This window comes from Pelobates fuscus, chromosome 7 (assembly GCF_036172605.1).
Source record: "Pelobates fuscus isolate aPelFus1 chromosome 7, aPelFus1.pri, whole genome shotgun sequence".
Lineage (NCBI taxonomy): Eukaryota > Metazoa > Chordata > Amphibia > Anura > Pelobatidae > Pelobates > Pelobates fuscus.
Genome location: NC_086323.1, coordinates 2029479 through 2053724, shown reverse-complemented (window position 1 = coordinate 2053724; position 24246 = coordinate 2029479). Strand labels below are relative to the sequence as shown.

General features: G+C 48.7%; 1 protein-coding gene across 1 annotated transcript in view; it reads left to right on the top strand.

Moving 5' to 3' along the window:
- Nucleotides 1-22196, top strand: part of CTBS (chitobiase) — an 89676-nt gene extending 67480 nt beyond the window's left edge. Inside the window, exons 5-7 of the mRNA XM_063427627.1 lie at nt 2552-2649; nt 21605-21766; nt 21881-22196. Of these exons, the coding sequence (XP_063283697.1) occupies nt 2552-2649; nt 21605-21766; nt 21881-22066 (446 nt within the window). The 3' untranslated portion in view covers nt 22067-22196. The remainder of the gene's footprint in view (nt 1-2551; nt 2650-21604; nt 21767-21880) is intronic.
- Nucleotides 22197-24246: the final 2050 nt, after the last annotated feature.

Genomic DNA, 24246 nt, shown 5'->3' with positions numbered 1-24246 from the left:
CCTCTGCCCTCCCTTTGTCCCTTGTCCAGAGCATGATGTCCTGGAGGCTATACCAGCAGAAGAGCTGGCATCAGGGCAGAACGGCCTGCCCTACCGACCCCCTTGTTACAGGACTAGCCTGCACCCCCTCATCCCAGCAGAAGTGCTGGCATCAGGGCAGGGCGCCGCTGGCCTCTGCCCCTCAAGTCCCCACAGCGTGTTGCCCCATCAACCCCGAGGAATACCCAGGTGCAGTCACTGTTTGCTGTGGGTGGGCTGCTCTGATAACTGTTTGTTGTGGGTGGGCTACTCTGGCACTTGCTTATGGTCGGTGGGTGAATCGACTAACTTAGGCACTGACCGACAAAGTCAGGTGCCTGGTTAGTCTTCCCCCCCGAAGTGGAGATATGTGACGAAGTGCCCTTCGCCACTTGGTCCTGGAGAGGCCTGCTTGTCAGCCTCCTCCCCTGTGACTATGACTCTTCTATGAATTTGGCTTTAAAGCCCCTATTCTACCTTCAGACAGACTATTTATGTAGGTTGCTTTATTTCTATTATGTTTTAGTCACCCTGTACCCATTATAGGTGCAGGGTGTGTGTAATGTAATTGTTTATAGTGTTTGTGTGTGTGTGTACTGTGAAATGTATTGCCTGCTCTCCTGTACTGCTGAGGATTGCTACCAACTAGGTGGATTTGGCTATGGAGCTTGTGTAGTGCCCTCTGTTGGTAGCAACAGTAATATGCACTACCCGAATAGCAAGACTGGTAATTTGCGTATTCGGGTAGATTTGCATATTGCTAATTCTGCATGCAGGAGAGACATTTTGTGTTAATTATGGTCTTCCCCACCCACTTATAAATATGTAATTATGTTATAATAAGTCACTGTATGTTGCCTGCTATGATTTGACTGTTTGTAATTTTATTGAGTTTTCACAGCAACGTTAATGCTATGACCATATGGGCTAGTCCCAAGTAAAATAAAGTTTTAGACAGTTCTTCTTGATCCCTCAAAACATAGCCTTGTCTCGTTATTGGAGGGAGTTGTTATAATCACACTGGGGATTGCTATGCTCTGCGTACTCCCCTGAGCTTGAATCACTTAGCTCTTTTAAGAGCTGTTCCTGTTACGCTCTCCTTGGAGGAGAGTTCTTCCCCACACAGTCCTGGATGCTGGAGGTTCATACAGGGTGGAAGGAAGAGGTCTTTCCCACACGGTCCTGGAGGACAGAAGCCGACCCAGGGTGGAAGGAAGACGGCGAGACTCCAGTCAAGTTACGGCGGTTGCGGAGTCTGCGGTGGTTGTGGTGTCCGGTGCGGTGCTTGTGGTCCTCGGTACAAGCTAGGAAGCGTCCATTAACGGAAGGATCCGTTACAGAGCTGAGCAGGAAGAGGTCATGGGGAGAGTGTTCTTTCGCCACCCACCTTCAATATCAGGAGATGCCAGCCTTAGCCGGCCCCAAGGTGACCAGCCTCTCAGGACCAGAGGCTGACAAGGTATCTGCTGAGGCGTTCGGGGGGCGACTTTTTTGCCTTGTCAGCCTTGCGCTACATACAGCGCTGGGAGAGAGTTCAGAGAAGGGCTACTAAACTGGCTCATGGATTGCAGGATAAATCTTACAAGGAAAGGTTAAAGGAACTTAACATGTATAGTTTGGAGGAAAGACAAGACAGTGGGGATATGATAGAAACATTTAAATACATAAAGGGAATCAACACAGTAAAGGAGGAGACTATATTTAAAAGAAGAAAACTACCACAACAAGAGGACATAGTCTTAAATTAGAGGGGCAAAGGTTTAAAAATATCAGGAAGTATTACTTTACTGAGAGGGTAGTGGATGCATGGAATAGCCTTCAAGCTGAAGTGGTAGAGGTTAACACAGTAAAGGAGTTTAAGCATGCGTGGGATAGGCATAAGGCTATCCTAACTATAAGATAAGGCCAGGGACTAATGAAAGTATTTAGAAAACTGGGCAGACTAGATGGGCCGAATGGTTCTTATCTGCCGTCACATTCTATGTTTCTATGGTGCCTATTGTATTGTGTTCTTAGTTTAGTGAATAAACCTATAAAGCTCGAGTTAAATTTCCATTAAGGGTTTATAGCTTCTAATGATGACTTTTTCTGTATGCTTCCAATGTCTTGGGGAGGTACGGGAGGACTTTGTTTGATTATAACTGTTAATAGTATATCAGCAGAACACAGGATGACCTTCCCCAGCCAATACTGCTCAATATTAACTTTCCTGGGTGAAGTCTAACGCTACAAGCCATGGGGTCCTTAGGTTAGTAAACACTGCAGGATAACAATCCCCTATTCATGGGAAGTGCATTGTTTTTACTTGTACTTCTTTCCAAGACCAATTCAATGTCTGATCTTCAGAATTCTGGTGTGGCTGCACTTGATAGGAGTTGTTGGGTATGTTAGTAAAAAGGCTTTTGTATCTCTGCCATGCGTTATGGTATGACGTGTAACACCTAATCCCGTGTCCTATTTTATTTCCTGAATAGATTCATCGTCTGCTCGAATTTTGTCTCCTTTCTAAACCATTTATAATTTTTTGTTTCAGGTTATGATAAATTCATTAATTTGGACATTGACCCCAAAAAGCTTGTTATGGGTGTCCCTTGGTACGGCTACGATTACACTTGCTTGGAGTTATCACAGGTAATTCTTTATGGAAATATTGTGATTTTAATGGTGACCAGAGATCAGACTCAATCTTCTGGCTACCTGATCTTCCAGAGATTAAAGTCTCACAAGGATTTACTTGTTTCATAGTATGAGGTTACCATGAATTTAGGATACATATTTAATCCTTAAAGGGTTACAGTCTGCTCCAATAGTTCTGATGCCAGGAGGACCCTGGCCTGGTTCTCTGGTAAAGGGGCAAACCGTCTAGCAATGGTTTGCCTTCTTATCAGGGTTTGCACCAGACTGAGGCTCCTGTAATGGCCGGTGACAATTCTGGTTTCTGTAGAACTGCAGACACCAATTCAGTCACAATGCATTGGCTGCTATGAGAATTTTTGGTAGGCATGTGCATGGGAAAAATTTTCGGTTCGGTTCAGCATTCCGAAATTCGGGACTGGGCAATTCGGCACTTCTGAACTTCAGCACTTCGGAAATTCGGGGCCCTAAAAACTAATTAGGGGGGGACCTAATGGCCTCGCCCCCACCCCCTCGCGGTGGGTGGGGGCTCTAAATTAGAATGAGGGGGGGGATCTAAAGTCCTCCCCCCTGGCCCCTACCCCTGAGCAGTGGTTGGGGGCCATAAAATACTAATTAGGGGGAGGACCTAATGTCCTCCCCTCTGGCCCCCACCCCTGAGTGGTGGGTGGGGGCCCTAAATAAAAAAAAAAACCTCCCCCAGGTGACTAGGGGTCCCCAAACTCCCAGTCACCCCCTCCCCCAAAAAATTACCCCCCTCACCCTAAAAATAATGAGGGGGGACCATTTAACTAAGTACCTGGAAAAAAAAAATCTTTTTTTAGCCCCAAAAAAGGTCAAATAAAAAGCCATAATAACCAACGCAAAAAAAAACCCAAACAAGCGCAAAATAAAATAATCCATCTTCACACGGCGAGGGCTCCACGCAGACTGAGCTCTGCAGGGCGGGGGAAGGCTTATAAAGCCTTGCCCCGCCCTGCAATTAGGCTCAGAGCACTCTGATTGGTGGGTTTAAGCCATCCAATCAGAGTGCTCTGACAGGTAAATGAAGAGACTGACAGGTAAGTCTCTACATTTACCTGTCACAGCACTCTGGTTGGTTTGAAAACCACCAATCAGAGTGCTCTGTGTCATTTTACACAGCGTGGGAAAGTTCTTTGGAATTTTCCCACGCTGTGTAATTTGACTCAAAACTCTCTGATTGGTTACTAGTATTTTAGGGCCCCCACCCACTGCTCAGGAGTAGGGGCCAGGGGGGAGGACATTAGGTCCCCCCCTAATTATTATTTAGGGCCCCCACCCGCCACTCATGGATGGGGGCCAGGGGGGGCAATAGGTCCCCCCTTCAGGTTAGGAAGGGGGGGGGGACGTTTTTTTTTTTTATTTTATTTTTTTACAGTGAGCAGCCACAGGCTGCTCATTGTTTAACAGACATGCCCCTACTCGCGGTATAGCGAGTAGGGGCATAATTTACTAATACTAAGTAATCGTTACTTAGTATTAGTAAATTTGGCTGAAAGACCAATTCAGGTCTTTCAGCCTTTTAGTAGATAACTCCCTAATTCCCACAATATTAGGGAGCTATCTACTTATTCATTCCTGTCATTACACTGACTGGCCAAGTAACTTACATTTTATATGAATGTATGTTACTTGATTGTTGTGAGTGTTGCAAATCCTGGCTATGTTTTTGTATACTTTTTATTTAAAATTGTATACAGTGTAACATTCTTCTTCTTCCTCCACTGGGTAAGTATATTAGTACTTAGGCAATACTGTGCTTCGACACTTCGGAAATTCGGTAATTTTGGAACTTCGGGACCTCGGTAATTCGGCACTTCGGCTATTCAGACATTCGGAAGTACCCGAATTTCCGATTTGGCCGAATTCATATTCGGCCCGAAACGAATTGCACATGTCTAATTTTTGGTACAGTTGTAATCAAAATGATTCAATCAGGTTTATTGTCAATATTTAGACTTTCAATTGTTTGCAATAAACAAATCAAACAAAAGCAATTGACATAGCTCAACACAACAAATGCTATAAGTGGTTTCCTCCATAATTCAACTGAAAATGCGACTTATAATGACTTCTCCAATCTCAAAATTATTCAACCCCACGAATAGAATCCCTCACAACAGCACAAATGTGCAAAACAGGTGTTGTTGCAAGCACACCTGATGCGACTAATCAAGGGATTCATTAGTTGCACCAGGTGTGCTTGAGCTGGAACAATTGAATTATCTGAACCTGCCTAGGGGTTTGAGAAGAGATAATCGCCTTTTACAAACAATCAAAAGGATACAAAAAGATTGCAAAGGCACTGAATGTTCCTAGCAACAGCTTTGGAAGCATAGTTTGCAGTTTGAAAGTTGAAGGAACACTACCTGGATGTACCTAGGCAAGCGCTCATTAATTACTTCCCTTGCGGTTTCACACTTATGTTGCAAGTTGCCAACGTTCTAATGGGTTGGTGTGAACACTCCAAGGGGCACTGGGGTGGTCCTCGTGTGGGAGCCGAACGAGGTGGGAAGCAATCCGCAAATGCTCCCCCTTGGATGGCGTTGATTTAACGAACGGGTCGGCAGGCGTCCATTGGGGTTTGTGATTTTTCACACCTCGTAAATGAGGTGTGAACATTCTAAACAAACATTCTAAAATAGGGTATCGAGGTGGTCCCCGTTCAAGAGGCGAACAGAACCCATTCGTATTGGGCCTCCCGAATGGGGAGTAGGTAAAATACAAAATTACAGCACACGATAGGGGAGAAATATGGGGAATGACACACAGCAATTTACAAACAGGCAGCGGTCTCACCACGTAGCTCTCCCTTAACCACAAGCCAGCATACACAGTCTGATCCCAACGGGTCAGCTTGGGGATGTCCGGGGGAGTCCTCACGGATCATTTATCTAGGGCCGTCTGTCTGGACAATCCGTCAGCATTGCCGTTCTGCTTACCGGGTCAGTAGTGAATAATAAAGTCAAACGGTTGTAGGGCCAGACTCCACCATTGTCCCCTGCGACCCAGTTAAGCCACACCACCTGGTTGTGATCTGTGTGCAGTGTGAATTGCTGTCCATACAGATAGTGCTGCAGCTTCTTGATGTCCCACACGAAGCGGCGTAGCGTAGTTTACCACCCTGGGCAACAACTTCCGTAGCACACGAAGCAACGTAGCATAGCACGAAGCGACCTGTTCCTGGACATTATTTTCATTTCGCCTGGATCGGTATACGAACCAAACCTAACAGACTTTGCCCCAGCTGGTTCGTATAACGAACGTTATACCGAACCCTTGGACCACCCAAAGCAGTTGTGTGCCGCCAATTGACCTTATTGACACTTGCTCTAACTGCACTCTGAATGTTATAAGTGGTTCACTGGGTGGCCATCGATTTGTATGCACGAACACCGCTGAGACTTCCAGGATTTGTTCTAATCCATCCGAAAGATGAGACTTGAGATGAGAAGCTGAGACTTCCTTAGTTTGTTCTAATCCATCCGAAAGAGGCGACATTCAGTGAAAAACAGCTCCCGATCAAGGGACACATGACTAGCATTCCCACAAACAGCTATTCAAGACATTTTGGTTACATTTGAAGTCCACGAAAGAGACCGACCGCCCCAGCTGATTCTATGGAACTATTCTAGACACGAGCCTCGGGTGTGGTCGGTCAGAAATAAGACTTCCATACGAATGCCGAACCAATGAAACGATCTGGGTGATTTTTGGATATTTTGCTCACCCAGATCGGAACTATCAGGGGATATACTTTTTATGGGGTTCATGTGTGATTTTAGGGTATTTTCAGAATGTTTTATAAAATATGTTCTTTTTCGCCTGGAGATAATTGAGTTGATACAGTAATTGACTCCATTATCTCCCAGGCAAATGGGAGGGATTGTATGCCTTATGTTGTAACTCTGTTATTAGTGTGTAAGTTTGTGTTCCTGTCCCCAACAAGGTCCATGTGGGTGTTCTACTTGCATAAAAGGTCAGCGTGGCCACCATTAAACCAGTTCACTTAACCCTCAACACACAGCCTCGTCTTGTGATTGTAGGGAACCACTATACAGCTATAACTGCTAGCTCTTATAAGAGCTCTACAGCTATATCGGATTCATGGTCTGCTGGGATATCAACTGGAGAACACTGCAGCGCTGCTCAAGACTAGGGGAAAAGGACATCTCTGGCTGCATATACCCCTCCTCACTCGGGGTGTCCGTCACTGGGGTCCAGTGTACTTGTCTGGGCAAAGACTTGGTCAGGTCGGTGAGGGGTTTAGCTAGGGCACTGTAGTTGGGGACAAATTTACTATAATAACCGGCCGTCCCTAGGAAAGCCAGCACCTGGGTCTTAGTGAGGGGACGGGGCCAGCTAGCTATTGCCTCCACTTTGGCTGGCTCCGACTTCTGTGTTCCACACCCCACCCTGTGTCCCAGGTATTGTATCTCCGTCATCCCCAGGTTGCACTAGCTGGGCTTCAGAGTCAATCCTGTCCAGCACAGCCCCCACATGTACCAGTTGTTCCTCCCAAGTATCGCTGTGTGGCAAAAGTAACCTCGCCACTGGCTTTTGGAGGAGCCTGTTTGCCAGCCTCCTGCCCTGTGACTATGGCCCCTGTGATAAAACTTAGTTAAAACCACTTTTGTGCCTTTTGGACTTCTGACATTATTTACTCAGTGACACTTCGAACTCCCGAAGCGGTTCGAATCTGCAATCGAACAACCGCAAGAACCAGAGACCACCCTTGGAACGTTCTCGCCACAGTGTTCTAATTGTTCGTCAGGGTGGCCGCAATTCCTATGGACAACCAAGAGGTGGCGGCCATATCATTTGCATGAACGCAGGCAGCGGTGTTTGGGCATGAATCTCATGGAACTAAAATCGGACACAGAAACTCCCAAATACCGCTGGACTTCCATCACCACCTGCGTTCGGTTCTATACAGCTTAGAAGGGCACTATTCGTTGAATCATTCGTCTGGATGACTCTATTGACTCTGTTCGGTATTTTGTCAATTTTCAAACTACCGAACTAGACCGTCCGTGTAACTGACCGTTTCAGCAGACAAGGGGTTAAAATCCGTTTAAGGGATAATCCCCTTTCTGAGACAGGCACAGCTACTGCAGAACACCAAACTCCCGAACTGGATACAAAATAGCACTCCAACTCCCGAACTGGAACCTCATGAATAGCTGCTAACAGACGAACAGGAAAAGCATACAATCAGCTTACACTCCTGGCAATCAGTCTCTAACAGCATACAGTGAATCCCCCTGTGGCGAAACCGACCTCGCCACGTTCCTTGGAGGGGGCTGCTTGCCCGCCTCTTGCCTTTGGACTATGGCCCTGGGAGATTGGGCCCTTTTACAAAACGTATTCGGCCCTAACAGAGTGCATGTCACTCATTCTGGCCCTTTAAACACAGTGGGGGCCATTCGGTACTTGCCCTGTGCGAGCAGTGATACCCCCAGATAGCTATGCCATGGAGCCTATTCATATAATGAAAGACTTTGGCTCCATGGCAATTAAACTGTATTTGTGTGGTCTGCGTGCCATTCACCTAATAATGTGCACGCAGATCTGAGCTATCTGGGGATATGTTACATGTCTGTGTTTTATGTATAAAAAGTAACTTTATATATTTTAAAACATAATCCTGTATTTAGGTCCCCACATGTGTAATGGAGTTTTGTCTTTGACCTGGGAGATAATTGGATTACTTCTCCAATTATCTCCAGGGCAGAAGGGAGGAAGCCATGATGCATTGTGGGGATGTTTTACTTTTACTGTTTGAGCCTGATTTTGCCATGCTGCCAGCCAGGGCCCAAAAGATACTTTTACTAACTTTTGAACCCCTGGTCGGATTCATGCCATTTTTTAATATGTTGTTCCCCTGAATGGATTGATTGTGGATATGTATTTTTATGTGAATGTGATGTATCGTTTTAAAGTTAGAGTATGTGTGGAAACTGTATTTTTACTGTATGTAGTAATTATGTTAATTGCTTATCTGAGGGGAGGGGATATGTGGGTTGTACTGTTACTTGATTGGTTGTTTTATGCCTCCCCCTGGGTGTATCCTGTATGTGCACAACTGTAATAAAAAGCAGGCTGGGTGTTACCGACCTGAGATTCTGCTTGACCCTCAAACCGACGTGTCGTCTCGTTTTTGGGGGAATTGGATTGTATGCTGACTGCCAGGAGTGTAAGCGGATTATATGCTTTTCCTGTTCAGCTGATTCCAGGGTTCGTGTTTTTCCAGTTCGGGAGATTGGTGATTGCTGTAGCTGCTGGTCAATGGAAAAGGGGGATATCGCCTAAACTGGGTTTTATCCTCTTGTAAGTGAAACGGTCCGTTACACCCCCCAATAACGAGACAAGGCTCTGTGTTGAGGGTCAAGCAGTGGTCATAGTCCAAGGGCAGGAGGCTAGCAACCAGGCTTCTCCAGTTCACAGTGGCGAGGTTGGTTTCGCCACACTTCTCCCCTTTACCAATTAGACTAACGGGGTATCTGACCTCCTGCCGGTCAGTGCCCTGGTTAGTCCAGCAACCCACCCACAAAACAGAAACAGCAGTACAGCCCACCCACAATAACTGGTTACTACACCAGGGTAGAGGAGAACTTTGTCCATATCCAGGTGCCTCACCACGACTGTGGGCTGCTGGTGGGCTGCTTGGTGGGCTGCTGAGTGGGCAGAGACCAGCGGTACTCTGCTCTGATGCCAGTGCTACCACGGAAGTAGCCTGGTTGGAGTCCGGTTGTGGGAGGGGGAGACCAACTCTCTCCCCTCTGGATACACTGCTCTGTGGCTGGGGGACAGGACCGACCGTCCTTACCCCTGGTGTTGCAAGTGCAGAGCCTACGGTCCCATCTGCATCGTTGGGGAGTGTAACATCTCCCGTTGGTGGGTTGGGCTGCCGCTGGAGAGAGGGTGTAACAAGTTCCTCTCTCTGAACTGTAGACTGCCGCTGGGGAGAGGGGGTAACCAGCTCCTCTCCCTGACACTCTCTTTGCTGGTGGTGAGGGGGACCAACTGTCTCCCCTTTCAATATTTTTGTCCTGCGGCTGGGGTGCGAGACTGACGGTCTCTGCTCCCTGCAGGACTCTCTGCCGCTGGGGAGGAAGGACGACACCTTCAGCTCCCTGGGATACACACTGCCGCTGGGGAGGAAGGACGACACCTTCCGCTCCCTGGGCTACACACTGCCACTGGGGAGGAAGGATGACACCTTCCGCTCCCTGGGGTACACACTGCCGCTGGGGAGGAAGGACGACACCTTAAACTCCCTGGGGTACACACTGCTGCTGGGGAGGAAGGACGGCACCTTCAGCTCCCTGGGGTACACACTGCTGCTGGGGAGGAAGGACGACACCTTCAGCTCCCTGGGGTACACACTGCTGCTGGGGAGGAAGGACGGCACCTTCAGCTCCCTGGGGTACACACTGCTGCTGGGGAGGAAGGACGGCACCTCCAGCTCCCTGGGATACACACTGCCGCTGGGAAGGAAGGACGGCACCTTCAGCTCCCTGGGGTACACACTGCTGCTGGGGAGGAAGGACGGCACCTCCAGCTCCCTGGGATACACAATGCCGCTGGGGAGGAAGGACGACACCTTCAGCTCCCTGGGGTACACACTGCCGCTGGGGAGGAAGGACGGCACATTCAGCTCCCTGTAACACACACTGCCGCTGGGGAGGAAGGACGGCACCTTCAGCTCCCTGGGGTACACACTGCCGCTGGGGAGGAAGGACGGCACCTTCAGCTCCCTGGGGTACACACTGCTACTGGGGAGGAAGGACGGCACCTCCAGCTCCCTGGGATACACACTGCCGCTGGGGAGGAAGGACGGCACCTTCAGCTCCCTGGGGTACACACTGCTGCTGGGGAGGAAGGACGGCACCTCCAGCTCCCTGGGATACACAATGCCGCTGGGGAGGAAGGACGACACCTTCAGCTCCCTGGGGTACACACTGCCGCTGGGGAGGAAGGACGGCACATTCAGCTCCCTGTAACACACACTGCCGCTGGGGAGGAAGGACGGCACCTTCAGCTCCCTGGGGTACACACTGCCGCTGGGGAGGAAGGACAACACCTTCAGCTCCCTGGGGTACACACTGCTGCTGGGGAGGAAGGACGGCACCTTCAGCTCCCTGGGGTACACACTGCTGCTGGGGAGGAAGGACGGCACCTCCAGCTCCCTGGGATACACACTGCCGCTGGGGAGGAAGGACGGCACCTTCAGCTCCCTGGGGTACACACTGCTGCTGGGGAGGAAGGACGGCACCTCCAGCTCCCTGTAACACACACTGCCGCTGGGGAGGAAGGACAACACCTTCAGTGTTATTATCAATTATCTCCCAGACCGAGGGGAGGGATTATGTGCTGTGTGTGGGAGTGCTGTGCCTTGTAACCTTATTGTTATTGGTCTGTGACATTGTAAATCAGTATACCATCAGGTCCATTGGGGCGTACCCCTTGCATGGGGATTGTGATATACGGCCAAGTGTGGCACCGTTAAAATCAGTTCCTCTTCATCCTCAACATAGAGCCTCGTCTCATGTGTGGAGGGGACAGCAATATTCACTCTGGCACCCCGGCTTGGGGATTGCTATAATCCCTATACTCCCCTGGGTTATAATCACTAGCTCTTATAAGAGCTGTTCCTGCTATAATCTCTGGAGTAGGAGAGGTTCACTCACTGGAAGCTGGATCCTGGTCTTCGGTCCATGGTGGATGGAGGACGGCGAGACCCCAACAAAGCTGTGACGGTTTGCAGGGTCTACGGTGCTGATGGTGTCTGGTGGAGTGCTTGGAGTTGTCAGTGAGCACTAGGAGCATCGATTGACAGAGGCACCCAGGTAGTCCTTCACACGCTGTATATGGCGATGTCGTCCACGTATGCACATGCATAATCCTGGAGGCCATCTAACAGCCGGTCCACCATCCTTTGGAAAGTGGCCGGGGCATTCTTCATCCCGACTGGCATTACCTTAAACTGGTACAGGCCAAAGGAGGTGACAAAGGCGGACTTGGGGACTCCATCCGCTGCTAGGGGGATCTGCTACTACTCTTTACACCGGTCAGTAGTGGTGAGGTATCTGCCCCGAGCCATCCTATCTAGAAGCTCATCGATATGGGGTATGCATCTGAGACCGTCTTGTCGTTAAGCCTATTGTAGTCCACACAGAACTGGGTAGTCCCTTCTCTCTTTGGGACTAGGACTACTGGGGAGGCACAAGGGCTCCAGGACCATTAGCATCTTCTGAATCTCCGCAGCATGCTTCCCTGGTACCTGGTACAGGGGTCTGCCATAGAGGCTGTTGGTCGGGGGGGTATACCCTGACAGATTGGAAAACGTTGTGCTCTTGGCGGACAGCATTTGCTGGGCCTGTCTGCGATTTCCCACAGTTAGTCGGTCCTCTAACCGGACCTCTTCGATGGACCCTGCCTGGGCTCCACCCTCTAGGGGATCAGGCAGGGAAAGATTGCCATAATCCTTTGAGGCTGGCGCACAAATGGCAGCGACATCCTCTGTCCGCTCGTGGTAGGGCTTTAGCATGTTCATGTAACAGGCGTCGGACTCCGGTACCCGAGCATAAGCCGATCACATAGGTAGTGTCCTCTTTCCGTTCCACTACCCGGTATGGGCTTGCCAGGCTGCCTGCAGCCTGTCATGTTAGATGGGTTTTAGCACCAAAACCTCCTGCCCAGCCTAAAAGCTACGGCTCCTGGCGCTTCTGGGCCACCTAGAGGTTCTCCTGCACCAGATGGGTGAGTTCCTCCAGTCAGTCCCTAAACTCCAGCACATCCAGGACGATCGGGGTCCCTTCCTGATCCCCAGCTACCTCCCAGTGTTCCCGAACTAGGTATAGGGGCCCTCTCTGCCCGAATATTAGCTCAAACTGGGAAAACCTAGTAGATGCATGGGGCACCTCCTGATAAGCGAACAGGAGAGTCGCTGCAAAGGTACAGAGCATTTATTTCAATGTACCATTGCAGCGCTCGCACAGGCCATTGGACTGGGGGTGGTAAGGGGAAATCTGTTTAATACTGCATAACCTCAACAATTAGTGGGTAATTTATGCAGTAAATTGGGTGCCCTGGTACGAGAGGATCTCCCGGGGAAACCCATCTGGGAGAACACTTGCATCAGGGCTTCAGCCACTGTCTCTGCCTGAATAATGCTCAAAGCGACTGCCTCGGGATACAGAGTAGCCTAGTCCATGATGGTTAGAATGTACTTCTTCCCAGAGGAACTAGGCTTGGCTAGGGGACCAATGATGTCAACAGCTACTCTGCCAAACGGATATTCGATAATTGGTAGGGGATGGAGGGGGGCCCTGTGCCGGTCCCCTCGCTTCCCCACTCTCTTGGGGTAGATAACTAGTCCGGGCGGCCCAGGTTTAGGGACAGGAATGGTGCCCAGAGGGAGGGGGACGGACATGGGGGGCTCGCTTACGGGGTTAACTACGGGACCTTGGGTAGCCTCAGAGTGTGAGCCGACTTGGGTGGTGCAGGCTTACTGCCGGGTCATTATGCGGTAGGCTTCTTCCAAGGTCTGGACGGAAACTAAGGTGGAGGCGAGGTGTCCCAGGTCGTGGCCGAACAGCACCTCTGTGGTTAGTCGATCCACTTCTACTCTCTGGGCTCCAGTGCCCCAATCCAGGTGAACATAGGCAGTGGGTAGGTAGTGGACATTCCCTCTGGCCACCCAGAAGGCGACAGCACCCCTGTCCTTTCTTCTTTGGGGATAAGCTAGAGTGAGAGTGGCTCCAGTTTTGGGGACAGTTAATTTTGATGTGGTCATGCTGGCTGCATTGGAAACAGCGCCGATCTGCCCCAAGGATGCTTGTTGCGGGTGACCGGACCGGGAAGCCACAAAGGTAGTGGTGGTGATTTGTTGCAGAGGTCGGATGAGGGTGTTGGTAGCTGGGAAAGGGAGCAGGGCATTGGGACCAGCGACTATCCGTATACTTGTCAGCTCATTTGGCTGCTTCAGTCACTGTTTTGGGCTGACGGTCTCTTACCCATTCCTGCACCTCGTGGGGAGCCCATTGTAAAAGTGTTCGAACATGAACACTTGGAGAATCTCTTCGGGGGACTTGGCCACAAAGCTGTGGGTTGCTCAGATCATGTGGCATGCCCACTCCGCATGGGAGTCCTACTTTCCTTTCTTGGTTCCCCTGAACTTCCTGAGGTACGCCTCCGGGATTACAGCATACCGGGCTAGGAGGACACTCTTTGATCGACTCGTACTCCCGGACCTGGTATGCTGGTACATCTCGGTAGGCCTCTGCTGTCCTCCCCGTTAGGGTCCTGGCCAAGATAGTGACTCAGTCCGCCGGGGAGACTTCCTGCAATAAGCACTGGCGCTCAAAATCCTGCAGGAAATCGTTGATGCCCTCTTCTGCCTCCTTAAACTCTTTAAAGGTGGCAAAAGGCAACTTGGGCTTTTGTGCCGGGCCTTCTGGGGACCTCTATCTGGTCCATTGTTTGTCTGCTTGTGGGGGGTTGCCCCATTCTTCGGGGCGAGGAAAATCCTATTCATGGATTCCTTATGAGGGTGGCTCCTTGTTACATAGTTACATAGCTGAAAAGAGACTTGCGTCCATCAAGTTCAGCCTTCCTCACATTTGTTTTTTGCTGTTGATCCAAAAGAAGGGGAAAAAAAAACGTTTGAAGCACTTCCAATTTTGCAACAAACTAGGGAAAAATTCCCTCTTGACCCCAGAATGGCAGTCAGATTAATCCTTGGATCAAGAAGCTATTACCCAACATTAAAAAGTATACCCTTGAATATTCTATTTTTGCAAGTATGCATCTAGTTGCTGTTTGAACATTATTATTATGATATTTATAGAGCGCCGTCAAATTCCGCAGCGCTTTACAATGGGTGGACGAATAGACATGTAGTTGTAACCAGACAAGTTGGACACACAGGAACAGAGGGGTTGAGGGCCCTGCTCAATGAGCTTACATGCTAGAGGGAGTGGGGTAAAATGACACAAAAAGGTAAGGATAGTATTAGACTAGTGACCGTTGCAAAAGAGGAATCAGTCAGGAGCTATCAACAGTTTAATTGATACGCTTTTATGAAGAAGTGGGTTTTTAACGATTTTTTCAAGGAGTGGAGACTGGGTGAGCATCTAATGGAGGAGGGAAGCGAGTTCCACAGGAACGGTGCAGCCCTCGAGAAATCTTGAAGGCATCTGTATGCACTCTGATAAAACCACTTCTTCAGGCAGAGAATTCTTATTGTTCTTTCAGTAAAAAAAACTTTTCTTTGCCTTAGTCAAAATCTTCTTTCTTACAGTCTTAACGCATGACTTCATGTCCTATGTATAGTCCGGTTTGTGAATAGATTTCCACACAATGGTTTGTATTGGCCCCGAATATATTTGTATCGTGTTATCATATCCCCTCTCAGGCGACGTTTTTCTAAACTCAATAGGTTTAAATTTGTTAACCTTTCTTCATAGCTGGTATGTTCCATTTCTTTTATTAATGTTGTAGTCCGCCTCTGCACTTTTTCTAGTGCCATAATATCCTTCTTTAGAACAGGTGCCCAAAATTGCACAGCATATTGAAGATGTGGTCTTACCAGCGATTTATAAAGAGGCAAAATTATATTCTCGTCCCGAGAATGAATGCCCTTTTTCATGCATGACAAAACCTTATTGGCCTTAGCCACTGCTGATTGACATTGCACATTCTTGCATAGTTTGTTGTCTATAACAATCCCCAAGTCCTTTTTGTGTGTTGTTATCCCTAATTCGCTTCCATTAAGGGTATACGTTGCTTGTGCATAACTTTGCATATTTCAACATTAAATTTCATCTGCCATTTGAGTGCCCAGTCCCCCAGTCTATCTAAATCCCTCTGCAGCAAAGTAATATCTTGCTCACATTACAGATGACACAAAACTCTGTTAAGTAATACAAACACTGAAACATGACTTTCAATGCTTTGTTTCAAGGACAGGCGCCGGACCACCTCTTTGTGTAGTTCATCATCTTCTCCGATCTTTGGCTGGAGGGTAGCTGCCTCATTGCGCACGTGGTCATCTTCCATGAGGGCAGCGGTCAATTCTGCTTTGTTACGATGGCCAGGGGTTATCCCTCTGGCTTCACACAAATATTGTAACGTTGGTTGTTTCAGGGACGTATAGTCCATGAGTCTGTTCGGCTTGGACGTGGGATCCCACCGCTTGCCACCAGTTGTAGCGGGCCCTGGGTAACTCGACTGGTTACCCCCGCTATTAATGAAGTAAAAGACCCATTTCCCCCAGTAACTGGACGACACCCAGTTCCAGAATACAACAACAGCTTTATTGGCCACACTTGGCTTTATACCTTTTGTGACAAAATGGCTTTTGTCACTGGGTCTGCATGTGACAAACTGCCCTGCCCCCCTATCTCTTGGAGGAGCTGGATTGCTAGCCTCTTACCCTGGGATGCTGGCCCGTTAAGTCATGGGGTCTTAAGACACTTGGGACAGAGCCCTCTGTCTCTGGATCACATCATTCGCCTTACTTGCTTGGATTGTACATTTCCCCTGTTACACTCGTATGTGGGTTCGTGCAGTTTAACTTCCATCACAGCTGGTGAACTTAAACTTTACTCGACGTTATTGAGAACTGTGTTCGTGGGATCTGAGCGCTATTCGCCTATAATATGCGCTCAGATCCAAGCTATCTGGGGGTGTGTGGAACATGGGGACTTCGTTCAGCGAAACATGAGTTATTGATTTTAATACAGTTTTGTTAAAAGGTAAAAAGCACATGTTTCTCTCTGCCCGGAGATAATTAGGTTCTCTGCAACCACTTAAGTTAATTATCTCCAGGATACAGAGGAGGGGTTACACTCTTCCTGTGGGTGTGTATAAGAATTGTACTGTATACTGATTGGTTCTGCATATTTTGTTACAGTCTTCCACAAGGTCCCATGTGGGAGTTCCCTTGCTGGGAGACCATCATAAAAGGGCTGATTTTGGCCATCAATAAACACATTCGTTTTACCCCTTCATGAAGTCTTGACTCATGTTTGGGGGATTGGGAGCTATAATCACTACTTCACTCTTTTCAGCTTGGATTTCGGGAGACGCTACAAGGATCAGTGCTGCACGGATAGCAGGATCCTTTACACTGGTGGCAAGCGGCGTGATTTTCTCCTGAATGGATATACAGAACCGAATCAAGTAGTGAATAGCATCCTAGCGACACCGGTACCATGGATTTATAATTAGGGCAACACTAGTATTCGTACAGTGCCCCTGGCTACAGTAGCATGGAATCAGCTAGTTCCTGGACAGCGTTCCATGAGGAGGAGCACCCGGATTACAGGGATGCAGCCCGGTAAGGCGTATGGCACGAGGCCATGGAGGACATGCAGCGACAACGGAGCGAGAGTCTCCCCAGCGAGGAGCAGAGGTTGCGAATGCGATTGGCGCTGCGAAAGCCTCTGCTGGGGGAGCAGCCCCTGAAGGAGTGGGTGTCGGAGCTCGAGACCCTGGTATGGCAGGAGACCTGGTTAGAGGATGCATACCAGGCACTATGGTGGGACACAGTGCGGCAGGCTCCCTGGACGGAGGAATACCACAGACCCGAGGGTGAGGATTACAATGGCCCTGGTCTATTATGGGAGTCCTTTGACGAAATGGATTTTGGGAGCACGGGAGAGTCCAGATTCTGTGACCTTATGGACTACAGGGGAGACCTACACGATTGGCCTCCCGAAAGGGGGGTGAGAGCAGATCTAACATTCCTGGTCAGAAGGGAGTGGGAGCTGGAGCAGGAGTACCAACATCTGCTCAGCTTGATCCACTCACAGCCTAACCTGCAGCACTACCACTGGCAAGACCCGGCTGAGGTACACCCTGCTCCGCTACCAGCTGCAGAGGTAGGGGACCTCATAGACTGGTCCGGGGAGGATCCACAGTCGGCAGGTGGAGATGGGACCGAGGTCTCTTCACCAGTCCTGCGGGGATTTGGGAGCCTAGTTTCCATTCCCCAGCGGCAGTGTGTCCAGCAGGGAATAGAGAGCCCAGTCTCCTTTCCCCCAGCAGCAGGACACTGTATTAGGAGTAGAGACCGTCGGTCTCCAGCAGCAGAGCTGTACAGCTAAAGGGGAGACAGTTGGTCTCCAGCAGCAGAGCTGTGCAGCTAAAGGGGAGACAGTTGGTCTCCAGCAGCAGAGCTGTATAGAAAAAGGGGAGACAGTCGGTCTCCAGCAGCAGAGCTGTGCAGTTAAAGGGGAGACAGTCGGTCTCCAGCAACCAGGCTTCAACCGGACTACTCACGTAGTAGTGCTGGTACCAGGGCAGAGTACCGCTGGTCTCTGCCCACTCAGCCACCCACCAAGGCAGCCTACCAGTCCCACACACAGCCGTGGTGAGGCACCTGGACATGGACAAGTTTTTCTCTCACTCAGGTATAGAAAGTTATTGTGGGGGGGCTGTACTGCTGTTTCTGTTTTGTGGGTGGGCTGCTGGACTAACAAGGGCACTGACCGGCAGGAGGTCAGATACCCTGTTAGTCCATTTGGAAAAGGGGAGATGTGTGACAAAATGGCTTTTGTCACTGGGTCTGCATGTGACAAACTGCCCTGCCCCCCTATCTCTTGGAGGAGCCGGATTGCTAGCCTCTTACCCTGGGATGCTGGCCCGTTAAGTCATGGGGTCTTAAGACACTTGGGACAGAGCCCTCTGTCTCTGGATCACATCATTCGCCTTACTTGCTTGGATTGTACATTTCCCCTGTTACACTCGTATGTGGGTTTGTGCAGTTTAACTTCCATCACAGCTGGTGAACTTAAACTTTACTCGACGTTATTGAGAACTGTGTTCGTGGGATCTGAGCGCTATTCGCCTATAATATGCGCTCAGATCCAAGCTATCTGGGGGTGTGTGGAACATGGGGACTTCGTTCAGCGAAACATGAGTTATTGATTTTAATACAGTTTTGTTAAAAGGTAAAAAGCACATGTTTCTCTCTGCCCGGAGATAATTAGGTTCTCTGCAACCACTTAAGTTAATTATCTCCAGGATAGAGAGGAGGGGTTACACTCTTCCTGTGGGTGTGTATAAGAATTGTACTGTATACTGATTGGTTCTGCATATTTTGTTACAGTCTTCCACAAGGTCCCATGTGGGAGTTCCCTTGCTGGGAGACCATCATAAAAGGGCTGATTTTGGCCATCAATAAACACATTCGTTTTACCCCTTCATGAAGTCTCGACTCATGTTTGGGGGATTGGGAGCTATAATCACTACTTCACTCTTTTCAGCTTGGATTTCGGGAGACGCTACAAGGATCAGTGCTGCACGGATAGCAGGATCCTTTACACCTTTCCCCATACAATGTCCTCCCCCTCCCTCGGGTCGTATAACAGAACCGGACCCCAGTCCTTTTTGTCCTTTGCTCCCACCACTCAGGCCATTGCATGTGACAGGAACTCCAGTGCCTTTGTCCCCAGTTCCCACCACCCAAATACAGGGTTTCCCACTTCCAGTGGCAGGGGGGTCTTCTTCCCAGGACCCTCTTTACCTGGGAGTCCCAGTGTAGGAAAGACTCCCACCTCCTGGGCTCCCAGGCGCAGAAACCCACCAAACCGCCATTGTCTCCAGAGTGATCCCATCAATCCTAGGACCCCCAGAACAACAACTGTCCCGAACCCTCTCTGTTCGTGTGATCCCTGGGTGAAACCAGGCAAGGGAAGCATCTCCTTTCGGGACACGAACGATCCCACTGGCCGGCGTTCTTCTGTACGAATGGCGGCCACCCAGGCAAGCGCTTATTAATTACTTCCCTTGAGGTTTCACACTTATGTTGAAAGTTGCCAACATTCTAATGGATTGGTGTGAACACTCCAAGGGGCACTGGGGAGGTCCTCATTCAGGAGCCAAACGAGGTGGGAAACAATCCGTGAATGCTCCCCCTGAACGGCATTCGTATAACGAACCGGCCACAACCCAGGGTTGGCACGCACCGAGGCGTCACTTGCTGTTTGTGGTTTTCACACCTCGTTAACGGGGTATCTAAATGGGGTATCGAGGTGGTCCTCGTTCGGGGGGCGAACAGAACTCGTTCGTATGGGGCCTCCCGAATGGGGAGTAGGTAAAATACAAGAATACAGCACACTATAGGGGAGAAATATGGGGAATGACACACGGCAATTTACGAACAGGCAGCGGTCCCGCCACAAAAACTTCAGGTCATCTTGTTTTTGCAATCCAGCAAGACAGTGATCCCAAGCATACCTCAATTCCACCAAGGTTTGGAAGTCCTGGAAAATTCTACAGTGGCAAATTCTACAGTCGCCTAACTTGAACTCCATAGAAAATCTCTGGTGGGATTTGAAGACGGTCGTTGCAGCACCTAAACACTAGAATATTACTGAGCTGGAGGATATTGGTCATGAAAAATGAGCTAAGATTCCTCAGCAGCGCTGCCAGAAGCTGGTGTCTGGCTATGCATCTCATTTGCAGCAGGTCATAACAGCAAAAAGGGTCTACTAAGTACTAAATATGCTGGCAATGAATGGGGTTGACTAATTTTGAGACTGGAGAAGTCATTATAAGTTGTATTTGATGTGTTGAGCTATTTTAATTACTTTTGTTTGATTTGTTTATTGCAAACGGCTCAAAGTTTGTAAATGTTGACAATAAACCTGATTTTCAATGGGGGTTGAATAATTATGATCACAACTGTAGGTAGATATGAATAAGTGTCTTGTCCAAGGACACTTACTGGTGTGGTGATCTGACCAGGTTTCCAACCCAGGGTTTGAGGCAGTGACCATATTTTAGGGATATATGTACCGCTGGAATTATGTCTTTTTACTAGGAGTAAGTACCATCACAGAGGGTTTTTTAATGCTGACCTTTATGATTCACACAAAGCACTTTATAACCCTCTTCAAAACAGGTGGCCTGCTGTCCTGAAAGGGTTACTCTTACTCAGGGCCGTCTTTAACGCAGGGCAAACGGGGCCTGCTGGGGGGCCCAAGGCAGATGCCCCATTTGCCCTCTGCCCGCAAACTATGGGGGCCCATCGGGTGGCCCATGCACTTAGGGCCACCCGGTGGGCCTGTGTCAGCAAGGGCCCGGTCAGGTGCTGTGGCGCTTTAACAGCGTGACCGGGCCCTTACTTTTCGGCAGCACTGGGAGGAAGTGACAGCCGCGCGTCACTTCCTCCCACAGAAACAGGAGCCGTGCGGGAGGAAGGAGCTGTTCCGGAGGGGGCCAGGCCGGGAGAGAGCGAGAGCTTAACTCCCAGCTACCCCACTGGACCCCAGGGAAGCCACCCTCCAGGAAAAGGTAAGAAACTGGAGGGTGGTTATCAAATTTTGCATGAGTGTCTGAATGTGTGTGTGTGTGTGTCAGTTTGTATGTATCTGTGTATGTCTGTCAGTGTATCTGTATGTCTGTGTGTGTGAGAGTCTCAGTGTCTGTGTGGTTCAGTATGTCTTTGTGTATATGTGTTTCAGTATGGCTGTCTGTGTGTGAGTCGGTGAGTCGGTATCAGTACGTCTTTCAGAATGTGTCTCTGTATCTGTATGTTGTCCACATGTGTCAGTGTGTGTATCTGTATATCTGCATGTGTCAGGTTGTGTATCTGTGTGTCTGTATGTGTGTCAGTGTATCTATATGTAGTCAGTGTGTGTACCTTTGTATCTGCATGTATGTCAGTGTTTGTATCTGTGTGTGTGTGTCAGTGTATCCATATGTGGTCAGTGTGTATCTGCATGTGTGTCAGGTAGTGTATTTGTGTGTATCTATATGTAGTCAGGGGGCCCAAGTAAATGCTTGCCCAGGGTCCAATCAAAATTAAAGATGGCCCTGCTCTTACTTTGCTGTAACATTTAATTGGTTCAGTGTATATAGTGATCCCTACTATGCATGTGGCCAGGACAAATGAGTTGTTTTTCCTCCCTCTCAGGATAATAAATGTGCTCTTTTTAAACGGCCTTTTCGGGGCGCCCCCTGCAGTGATGCGGCAGGAGTCCAGGTGTCGTACCGTGCCATCATGAAGCAGGTGAATGGATCCAGTAGTGGAAGGCTATGGGATGATCAGCAGAAATCTCCATTCTACAATTACAAGGTTTGTACCATGTCTCTGCGAGCCACGTTGGGAAACGCACGGAACAAGGAATGCTGCTCATTTTAATAAAGGTTAATATATTATCTGCACTCTGCTCCTTTAATTTTTCTGTAGGATAAATCTGGCAGTGTCCACCAGGTCTGGTACGATGACCCTGAGAGCATTTCTCTGAAAGTAGCTTATGTAAAGACGGGTGGTCTGAGAGGCGTGGGCATGTGGAATGGTGACCTTCTGGATTATTCTTCGGATCCTAGTGCTCAGGAACAAACTGCAGCCATGTGGAAGGCGCTGCTTCCTTGACCCTTCGATGACCATCTCCCACCAGCTCTGTAATTTGGCTGTCCGAGAGGCGGATTAAATAAACCTTCTTACAGTGTCTTTCATTATCAATAGTTGAATCTGAATAAAAATGCAACTTTATTCACTATTATTATGTGGTGGAATCTCAGTAAAAATAAATTTACTAGGACAAGATTGCCACGTGGTATGTGCATTTGCATATGTTGATGTACCAGTTAAGTCAGTTACACGTAGCTAAGATACAATCAGTAGTGTAAGGAGCATAAGTAGGAATACAGGATATACGAGTATTTTCCCTCCTCCATTGTGCTGGGCAAGCCATGTGGTCAAACAGGATTTTAGTCTCTATTCGGTTGATTAGATAAGAGTATGTGTAGGTTGAACTGATTATGGGAGGAGCTACTGCCTATATAAGGGACCTACACTGTATGATCAGGACTCAGACTTTGCTGTTTTTTGGTGACATTAGTCCCTCTGAGTCCCGGTCGGTGAATCGAATAAAGAATCTCTTCCTTCCTGAAGAAACCTGTGTCCATCTCTCTGTGCTTGGCTTCCGTCAGTTTCTCCGGTATCATTTGGTGCATTGGCCGGGAAGCTCATCGCTCAACGGTAGCTGAGAAGCAGAGGCGTGAGACGGTCTATCTTTGCCCACGTTCTCTACGGCTGCACCCCTGAACTTCTGCGTGGACCTCCTTTCGTCTCGGCGCCACTGGTCTGTTGTCCAGGAGATCATCGGCCTCTTCGTAGTAAGTGCTGGGGTGTCCCCGTCGATGAGTGTGAACCCAGGTTCAGGAACGAGGAGATAAGATGACCGCTGTTTTAGACGGCGGACCCACTAGGGGTATTGGATACCGATTGTGCGGTAGGCCCATAAGGGGTTATTTGGAATCTGCCCCCTCCAGTGGAGGGAAGGAGCGAAGGCGCACCGCTCAATTAAACGCCCTTTAGTAAGCCCGTTTAATTTTGGTTTGGAGTCAGGCAGGGTTCTGGTGTAAATAGCCCTAGCCGGACACCGGTGTCTTGTCTAGACTAGTGTTCTAGGGTGTATATTTTGTTCGCTAGGTCAGAGGGACCGGGAGACTAAGCGGCGTCTGTGTAAATTCGGTTCGCTAGATCTCAACCTATCTTGGCTAAGTGGGAAGGCGTGTAAATTTGGAACCCACTAGATTTTTGATAGAGTAAATAGACTAAAAGGGTGCTGTTGTAAATTCCGCCCTCTAGTTCGCTATATGTGGTGCTTGGGCAGTGTGGCTAACCAAAACGGATGTAGATAGTTTTAGGTAGTCCATCAAGGTACTGGCCAATAGATTAGTTGGGAATTGTATATGTGTTAAAGATTGTTTTTAGTAGCGTGTATATCTTGCTAGATAGCGTGAGCTCTGCCGTCTAGCGAGAGTGTGAATAGTGTGTAACTGTATTATAGCGCACGGTACCATAACCATGTATAATTACTGATACTGTAAATAAGTACTAATAATTGTCGTCTATGTTGCATGTTTTAACACCATAACCACTACTAATTGTACTGTGACTTTAAATTGTACTTTAACCTATGCTAACCGTACTGTAACTACTGTTTGTAAAGACTATGTTACTGGGGTATGTTATAGACGGGTAATTCAGATATAGGGAATTATAGCGTGGGTGACCGTATAGTTTCGCCAAAGGGCACAGTATTAGTTACTTAGTGACTGGTGTAACAGCTGTGTGTGTACGGGAATTCCCTGAGTGTTTTGTTGTGTGCGTTTCACTTGGTAACTGTACCACATGGTGCTGTTGCCGAGGGAACGGGTGTGACCGTTGGTAGAGTGTTTGTATAGTTTCTGTTGGAAACAACGCTCCATTGTTAAGTATGGGCGCGTCAGATTCGACGATTTTGGATCCCTTAGGATGTATGATAAAGAATTTTAAAAAGGGATATACAGTATGTGATTTTGGGGTAAAGATGTCTCCAGCACGCTTGATTACATTGTGTAGTAGGGAATGGCCTACTTTGCCGCATGGCCGCCACGTGGCAGTTTGGATCCTACTCTGGTACAGCGTGTACACGTGGCTGTATCAGGTAGGCCTGAACTTTACGGCCAGTTTCCATATATTGATTGTTGGAGGCAGGCCGTAAAAGACTCGCCAAAATGGATCCGAGTATGCCACGAGGAACAATGTCGCCTCATGGTGGCCAG